The sequence below is a fragment of the Penaeus vannamei genome, chromosome 31 (genome assembly GCF_042767895.1).
Source record: "Penaeus vannamei isolate JL-2024 chromosome 31, ASM4276789v1, whole genome shotgun sequence".
NCBI lineage: Eukaryota > Metazoa > Arthropoda > Malacostraca > Decapoda > Penaeidae > Penaeus > Penaeus vannamei.
In genome coordinates this window covers 9121667-9131666 of record NC_091579.1, presented here as the reverse complement: position 1 = coordinate 9131666, position 10000 = coordinate 9121667, and the positions used below count along the sequence as shown (strand labels likewise).

General features: G+C 39.9%; 1 protein-coding gene across 5 annotated transcripts in view; it reads right to left on the bottom strand.

Moving 5' to 3' along the window:
* Positions 1 to 5503, bottom strand: part of LOC113821127 (protein turtle) — a gene marked incomplete at its 5' end in the record, with an annotated part of 54313 nt that extends 48810 nt beyond the window's left edge. For all 5 annotated transcript variants that reach the window (XM_070143788.1, XM_070143789.1, XM_070143790.1 and 2 more), the window contains 6 exon segments: positions 52 to 132; positions 516 to 706; positions 861 to 1148; positions 1284 to 1559; positions 3809 to 4037; positions 5385 to 5503. In XM_070143788.1, the coding sequence (XP_069999889.1) occupies positions 52 to 132; positions 516 to 706; positions 861 to 1148; positions 1284 to 1559; positions 3809 to 4037; positions 5385 to 5503 (1184 nt within the window).
* Between the last annotated feature and the right edge of the window lie 4497 nt (positions 5504 to 10000).

The window sequence follows — 10000 nt, the reverse complement described above, 5'->3', positions numbered from 1 at the left end:
TATTGATGTATTTCATTAAGAGCTGTTTCAATCATGGGTAACACAAATTACCTCCATATCACCAGAGGAACCGGCCGTGGTGTGGCGGTTGTAAGGTGTGCAACTATAGCGTCCCTGATGAGATTGATTGACCTGAAAGAAAATTCAGTAACTGCAGATCCAATCCCTGTTCTGTTACCTTGAGAAATTCTAGATGCTACATGATCATAGAAATAAAAATGCTATTTATTTCTCTTTAACTGGTGTTTATTCATACATTTTTCAAATTACTTTGAAGCAACCAAAAACTGCCAACAACACCAACAGACACACACTAGCATTTACTGTTTGACATTCAAATAATGTGATAAGTAACAGCGCCAAGAAATAGTATATGAACTGAAACTGCCTGTATAGTGTAGATATCCATTTTCATCAGGAGCTGGGGACAGATATATATGTGCATATAATATAGAACAAGCATGCTGTTTCATTAAGATTACCTTATTCTCAATATACAATATTTCAAAACATACCTTAGTTATAAGCAGAGAGCCATTATTAAGTTTGACTACAGTATTTTCTTTCTCTGCATCAAAGAGACGCTTGTCTTTTATCCAGGTAACAAACTGAATGGGAGGGTTGCTTTTAATAAAGCACTTGATAATTCCCTGCTGCCTGAAGGGGAGATACTGCACAGTTGGAGTATAAGTTACTCGTGCTGGATCTGTAAAAAGGAGAATTTGCTTATCTTCAAAACCTTCCATGAGCAAAACAACTATCATCCCATCATAGGAAACAATGATAAGGTAAAAGGTCATACAAAATCAAAATAGTACCTTTGCAATTATTAACCATAAGACCTCTCAGAGTCAACTTACATTCTACATTGAGGTAAGCTGTGGCACGTTGAGGTGTCCCGATGCCATTGGACACTTCACATGTGAAGAACCCGCCATCATCTGCACTGGTAGGATTGATCACAAGAGCCCCATCTTTCCTGACGATAGCACGGATATCAAGCCAAGAAAGCTTGTCAATGGCTACACCTTCCCTCTTCCAAATGACTGTTACATTGCCTGGCAAAGCTTTTGCTTCACAGGGAAACTCAACCTTTTCTCCCTCTTGACGTGTTTGGTTCTGTGGTGGAGTAACAATTACAGCACCACCTGAAAAAAAATGATAATCAATAAAAATGGATTTAATAGCTCAAATTGTTGATCTTTCATGTAAAAAAGTGAATATTTTGCTTAAATATTCAAATTAAAAACACTACTTACAATTATACTTTTATTAGTACATACCAGCAATAACAACTTTGGCTTCATGGTGAACTCGTCCTTCAGCATTACGTGCTACACAGACATAGTCACCAATATCTTGGTCTCTGATCTTGTTGATTCGAAGCTCTGTGCCATCATTAAAGATGCCAACACTGTCAGAGGGTACTACAGGCTCATCATCTCTAAACCAGAATATCTCTGGTTTGGGGGTTCCCTCTGCCTCACAATTAAGGATGATGGAGTTACCAATATTAACGTAAGTAACATCATCTGGTGTTGTTGTAAACCGAGGCGGAGCTGCAAAAAAAATATATTGTTAAATATCATAGCTTTGCAATATACAGATTCAGTATGCTTACAAAAGCATACATTTCTTTGCAATGTTAAAATAACACATTCTTAACTTCAGTAATTTGAATGTTTAATATGTCCCTCCATCTGATTAGAATTTCTGTATACATGACACATCAGCACATGGATACATCCTAGACTTGGCATGAACTATGAAAAAGAAAAGGGAAAAGAAAAGAAAAGAAAAGAAAAGAAAAGAAAAAGTAAAGAAAAGAAAAGTAAAGAAAGAAAGAAAGAAAGAAAAAAAAGGATTTCTTTATGACTGCCCCATATCGTACTGGAGGAGATACACCGTAAGTGTCATTCAATAAACTTCACATTTCTGGCAGTTTGGTCTTTTTTGTTTTGAAGAGACCCTCAAGGGAGGAAAATGAGGTAAAATTAAAATTTTGCTCTAAAAATGTTATGTCATGCAGAAATACTTACAATTCATATATATTGTTTATTATTGTTATGCAATTCCTGATGTAAAAATCTGGAGACTCCTAGAAGGAAATGGATATCCCCTTTGTGTATGAAATAATTCAATTATATCAGAGAACAAGTGGAAAAAAATAACATATACTATAAATTTTTAGTCACTAAGAATAATTTTCCTTTAACATCCTTACAAAATTCTACCAAATGGGAAAATCTTTCATCTACAAATAAAATCTCAGAAAAAATTAAGAGAATTATAATAAAAGTAATAATAACAATAATAACACAATAATGATGGTAATGATGCTTTCAATGGTTAAATTGGATTTGAAAGTTTTTTCTTACCAAATTATATCTTTAGACAAAAATGTGATAACATGTCTGGGCTCATTTTTGTAACTGTTCTGTTTATAGATTATTTATATCATTTGTAGCCTGCAACTTCAAAATCACACCACTCTATATTTTTGGCTAAGAGGATATCTCAAAACTCAGAGAAAAAAATTGGTATAGTTTTAAAATCTTATTTGAAACACAATATGAAAAAAACATGGAAGTACTAACAAGAAAAAGGGCATATTTATTTGGAACTGGTCTCATTTTTTTTAAATGTATATTCTCTTCTTAATGAAACTAATGGTCAAAAATGAAGGGTAGGCATGTAGCTGTAAATGGTACAGTGCACTATATGGAAGGCCACACGCCCTTTGGTTGTGCCTCTCAAGTGCTTTCACGCCCATGCCATAGTGTGGCAGCTAACTGCACAATAAGATGCTTTGTTTTTAATTTTGTTTAATTTTAACTTTTTTTACAATTTTGTGTAAAAATATTTCTATATAATCATGAATGTATCTCTGGAAAAATAGTAAAGATGTGGAGAGGCTTGTATCTTAGAAGCATTAGTGGTATGATGGCTAACATTTTATAATGACTTTTACTCACCAGTCAATTTTACAATAAAATTAGATTGACAATAAATTACAGTTCTTATAAATGAATGGTGTTTTATATTTCTAAATTGGAAGTACTATGCACACTGGTACTTCGGTGAAAGCAACGCACTTTGCTTTGCTTTTTTCCACTTTTTCTGGTTGCACTTAAAATTGGTATCTTCTATCAAATATCACCAGTTCAGAACAGATATCAAGCAATAAAAGTAATAAAAAGTGATCCTGTTCTAAATTTACAGTTATTTATTACTTTTATCCATTACCAGGAACATTATACGGTACAGTTGTATCTCCTGAACCAGTCATTTACAATGGAAAAATCAGATTCATATCAAATACACAATAAATAATTGAAAAAAGCAAAGTTTGATTGTTATGGAAAAGAAAATTGTTTTAGCATTTTTCTAGATATAGAGGTTTTTCAACTTTTTTACTCTCCATACCTATACCCCATGCAGGATGGTCCCCATAATGAAATGTAAAAGGACTAAAAATACACTGAGAACTTCATTGATGTTGAACACAACTAACTTTACCTACACTCATGGTTAGGTGATATCAGGCTCAGCCGATACTGCCAGATCAAGAGTGACAGGCAAGTGTTTCCTAGTTTTAGTTTGTGAGTTACTATTGCATGTCGATACAGGTAATATACTTTTAGCAGGAGTGGAAATATTGTGATAAATATGGTATAAATATGATGCTTAAGACCATGACTAATGAGTGATTTACCTGACTCCTCTGGTCATCAGGTCTAACATTCTCTTACATGCACTGTTTGGCAGGGCATGTCTGCACCTCCACAAATCCAGGAACCACACTCACCATGAACATCTAGGTGGATCCACGTGCCGTTGTCGGGGGATCCAGTCCGGTCCAGGTAGAAGACCTTGCACTCATACCAGCCCTGGTCGTCCTCCCTGACATTGGTCAGGTTGAGGGAGGCCAGGCCGTACGTGGTGTCCTGCGACACCCTGGACGCGCGCCCCTTATACGTGTCCTCCACGTGGGGGTCATAACCCTCGTACCAGATGTAGATGGGAATCTTGTGATGCTGTTGAGGAATAACTGGGAATCAAATGCGGAAGATTTGGTCATGATGCATTCACACTCGATGGCTTCAAGGCCATGTATGGCACACGGCACTCAGGCGAAACAAACAAAGAGCGTAGACACCCATAATATCTCACTTTTTCACACACACACACACACACAGCAGAGCATTGCGTGCTTTCCCCCTTCCCCACAACAAAGACTCTCAGATCCCTGCACATTAAACCCACAACTGGTCAGCTATAAAAGAGATAGTGTCACATGCGTTTCTCTCATGGACCATTTATCGGACAGGTACCACTACTGCTGCCAGACCGAACAGAGTGGAGGTCAGCCCTGCCTGTGTCAAGTACTAAGAGGATTATATATAATTGTAGAACAAAAGAATTTAGAATTTGTTGTGTGAATTATGTATTTATAAATAAATACATGTGCATTTCCTTTCAACTGCAAGAATGGTTTCCAGTGTAAGACATTTGGTAAACTGTCGACAGATGCCACGTCAGCGTTCTGAAGCGTAAATTTTATCAGATCCGAAGGGCGAGGAAAGTAATGAAATGCGAGTGATGCTGACCGTAGATTTCTTCACAATGGCGACGCCTTGTATTTCGCAGATGAATCCAATTTTTATCAGTGAAAATCAAAGAAAAGATTAGCGAAAAATATTACATAGCAAAAAGAAAAAACACATTATTATCTCATAATGTCAACGCTCATAAAATGCGGATGACGACGAAAGCGAAACCACTGCCATCTTGTCCTCTAAGGCACAGGCATTCTGCCAACATGAAGGCACTAGATAAACGCCGGCAACGGCATTCTAACAACATGAAGGCATTAGATAACCGCTGGCAAAGGCATAATGTCAACATGAAGGCACTAAATAAACGCCGGTAAGGGCATTCTGGCAGCATGAATAAACGCCGGCAAAGACATTCTGCCAGCATGAAGGCACTAGATAACCGCCGGCAGGACACTGTCCAACTCGAGCTTCCTCTTCGAAGCGCTGAGCGTCCGAATGAATACATAATAATCGCTTAGCTTAAGCAATTAATGGTGTTTAGCGACTGCGTTGATTCACGGAGAATAGGAAAAGGCCGCGCTTCCAGTATTCCTTGTAGAGGACGTTTAATTCTATATTCTACAGTGTCTGGAAACTCTCAGCACGAGTCCCATAGACCTTTTTTCTATTGATCACTCCGTGTAAATACTAATCCAAATATCTGCATATCACATATATATACATTTGTTGATAATCTACTGAACATTACGTAAAATTGAACAAACACACACTCACACATCCAAAGTTCTACCACACCCCGTGACCCGCTAAGTACCGGCACCTTACCTGTCTCTTCCAATGAATAATGTAGGGAATCTTGGGGTGCGACACCGCGCAGTTGAGTATAACGGATTCTCCGAGTATGGCCGTGATGTGCTCCGCGTCTCCGTTTTGCAAGCACACCCCTGCAAGGCAAACAAGACGGATAAGTGCATTCACTCTCTTACATAATTCTGACGCTTTTGTTACTGTTTTTACTTCACACGCTGCTTGTCACTCCTCTTCTCACACGATAATCTGTAAAAGAAATGCGCGGGCGCACGAGGTTGTGCACAAGGGTATTTAAATCTTACCTCGTGCAGACACATAGATTGTGGGAAAATATATATAGAAAGACAAACCTAACAATGAAGAGCTGTAAAGGACGGAACGAGAGGAGTCGACTCGAGTCCGACTGCGCCGCTCTTCGAGATTCGAGTCTGAGGCCTCCTGACGAGCCGCTTCCCCTCGGCAGGGCCCTCGGGCCGGACGCGGAGCCCGACGGCCCCACGCACGGGACCTGCAGCCACTGCAGTGCTTTGTGCATATATATATATATATATATATATATATATATATATATATATATATATATATATACGCACACAAACACATTTGTATATGTACACATACGTACACACACACACACACACACACACACACACACACACACACACACACACACACACAATATATATATATATATATATATATATATATATATATATATATATACATATATATATATAATATATATATATAAACATATATATATATATATATAATATATATATATATATATAAACATATATATATATAATATATATATATAAACATATATATATATATATATAATATATATATATATATAAACATATATATATATAAATATATTATATATATATATTATATATATACATATATATGTATATGTATATATATACACATACATATATATACATATATATATACATATATATATACATATATATACATATACATATATATATATATATATATATATATATATACAAATATATATATATATATACATATATATATATATATATATATATATATATATATATATATATATATATATATATATATATATATATATATATACATATGCGTGTGTGTGTGTGTGTGTTAATCAAACCCACTCTTCCCCTATCGCATTCGTACCGCCCACTCTTCCTCCTCTTTTCTTCCTTCCTTCTGCCACTTTTCCTTCGACTCCTTCTGCCTGAGAAGAACCGGATCTCCTTCCGCCAGCTGCTCCCCCGCTGATCTACGTCAATGGTAATTAAGAGTAAATAGTACCAACTGTCGTCTTCCAGGACTCTTCAGTGACTGCTCCGGCGGAAAAAAACACTAGACACAGCTGGTTTCACCGATCAGTGATAATAATTTGAAATAGAACGATGTTATCTGGCCAAGTTACGCCCAGCCGGCCATCACCAATCTCTCAAATTCAACTTCATCTCGGAGAAACACCCAAGGTAGGAGATCCTTTGGGTCAGGCCCCTGAGAGAGCACCAGGTCACAGGCCAGGCTCGTTGCGGCCTCGGCGAAGCCACACGCGCCGCTGCCAACAAGCAGGTCAACGAGATGAATTCCCGCCCCCCTCGTGTCCTCGCTTTACATCTCGGCGGAAATTGGAGTATTCATTATTTTTTATTATCGGAATAAAACTCTTTTCAATCTGACACATGCCATACGTCTCAAATGTTTTTTTTGTAATTATTATTTCAAGGGAACGTCAAATACCAGTGTCTTTTTATAACCCCTTTCTTTCATTTCATCTTAGTTTAACGTTCTTCCTGCATCCAACTCTCACAGGCGGCATTAACTGTTCCCCTTTCCTAACAATCTCCCACAGAAGGAAGTCATTACTACTAAAGTATCGGGAATTCTCAAGTGAAAAAGAAATTGGAATTGGAAGTAAAAAGAGAGGAAGAGAGAGAGAGAGAGAGAGAGAGAGAGAGAGAGAGAGAGAGAGAGAGAGAGAGAGAGAGAGAGAGAGAGAGAGAGAGAGAGAGAGAGAGAGAGAGAGAGAGAGAGAGAGATAGAGTATGAGAGAGAGAGATAATCGGTGCGTAGCCTCGCCTCACAAATGAATTATTCAGGAGTGGCTCTGTGCCAAAACCGCGGTGGCCTGAGAGCTTGCGTCAGTCCGGGAGAACATTTTCTCGTAAAACAGCGCCCTCTAGTAAGAGATCGTAGAACATTATCTACAAACACTTGATAAAGATGGAAAGCAACGCAGCCGTCGTCCGGGCATATCTGAGTACACAATCAGGTGCTCAAACTCGTCTAACGCTGAGAATGGTAGTGACATCTCGGCTGCTCTATCAAAGGGATGAAGAAGCGACCCATTCATAATATAGGTGATCCTGCGATCGCCCGGCGGCGCAGGCACCCCCGTCGCTCGGGCCGCCACGCCCACCAAATCCTACGATCTCGGCGCCGGCAGAAGCGCCCATTTTTAGGTAGAAGTGTGCATCGTACTATTGGCTCTGGCGTATTGCATTGACATCTACTGTCATCAGTACTCAAGGATGCATCGATCAGAGTCGAATGTGTAAGAGAGAAACAGAGTGAGAAGAAAAGAGGGAGGGGAGGAGGGAGGAAGAGAGAGAGAGAGGACTAGATTTTAAAGTAAAAATTAGATATTTTCAAGAGGAGGCCGCCGGGCTACTTCTCATAGGCCAGAAAAAAATCGCAACTTATAGCATTTCAGACTGACATTATCTCAATATCCTATTTACTAAAGCGAGGTCTTTCGATATGCAAAAGTACTTCTGCTACTAAAGAAAAAACTACGATTATTATTATAATTACTTCCATTACTTTTTGTTATTCTCCTTGTACAAATTACCAACGTGAGCACACTATCACTATTAGGATTACGCCTATCATTAACATCATTAGCAGTAATCTAATAATCAATATCATCACTTTAACCACTGCCTTCATCGTCGTCACCACTAATATCTTTAATAGGATTTTTTTCACGAAAGATCAAGCGCCACCGTGTGTTAGGCCGAGGCGATGGCGATGGCGACGCCGCGAGGAGGCATCTGGCCGGAGGGAGAGGGCGGGGAGGACGATGGCAACTGGGGGGAGAGGAGGAGGAGGAGGAGGAGGAGGAGGAGGATATGGTGGGGGGAGGAGGAAGGGGGATGGAGGAGGAGGAGGAGGAGGAGGAGGAGGAGGAGGAAGGGGAGGGGGGGGAGGAGGTGTGAGTGCGTGTACACACACAAACACAAACACACACACACACATGTATATATATATATATATATATATATATATATATATATATATATATATATATATATATATATATATATATATATATATATACGGGCAGTAACGGCGAGGACGAAGGGGAAGAAGCGGAGAGAGAGAAGACGCGCTCACCGAAGGCCAGGAAGAAAACTTGGCGTATGAGCTGTAATCTGCTTGAAGGCTATCCCAGTCTTTTTTTTTTTACTGCCTCCTTCCTCCATCTCTCTCTCTCTCTCTCTCTCTCTCTCTCTCTCTCTCTCTCTCTCTCTCTCTCTCTCTCTCTCTCTCTCTCTCTCTCTCTCTCTCTCTCTCACGCGGACGTAAAATTTCTGGATTTGCAACCCACGGTCAGAATTGACTTCCAATCATGGAACAGTGAGAAACCTAGGATAACGAAAATAAAATCTGGGTAAACGGAGCAGCCGAGACGGAGGGTCGAGGGTTGCGCGCGCAGCTGGAAAGGCCCGGACATTATTCAGGACAGACCTCCCTCACCCAAGTCATCTATGAACAATAACAACTAATATCGGGAGAGCCGAATGGGCTGTCAGGAGGCCGCAGATGCCTATTTCGCCTGTAAATGGGTTGGGGAAGCAGCGACGTTTCCTCCTCCCTTCTCTCGCAGCGAGGAGGCGAGAAGCACAGACTGCGCAAAATGTCGATTTGATATAATGATCATTTGATTGCTAAGGACACCTTGACTTCCTCTTTGCCGCATCGAAACATATTAATGTTTCGTTTACATAATAAAATGTTTCAAGATAAAGGCTCATGGAACCCCTACAAGACTACTGCATATGCCTCTTCTTTCTCAACTTTAACTCATTCCTGTAGCGCTGCCCGCTGTCCACCCCCGGCGTCCCCTCCCGCCCCGTGTCCTCTTCTCCTAACCCGCTATCCTTGCCACTGCTGTCTGCGGTTACCGCATATCCTTAAGACTAATATATTCAATGTCGGTTGCTCAAGATTCAGTTTTCTTCCCTCGTCCGACCCGCTCTCTCTCTCGGTGTTGCTAGTCTGCTCTCTCTCCTTCCAGTTCTCCCTCTTATCGCATACTTTGCATAACGTCCTTCATCTGTCATTTCCATTTTACCCATCTTCTACGCTCCAAATTGCCCATTCCTCTCTCCGCAGTCTCAGTGACTTCCTAATCTCCCCATGCAAGAAAGTCATAGAGATTACCCGAACTGATTATCCTCACGTAATTGATCGCAGTGCCACATAAACCTCGTTTACCAACGACTCGCCAAACCCTCATGACCTGGGTTGGCTTCCTTGTGCCTTTTGGAAATATGTACAGTCGGCTGCACTTACAGCTGGCACACCCCGTCCTCGCTGGACAGCAGAAG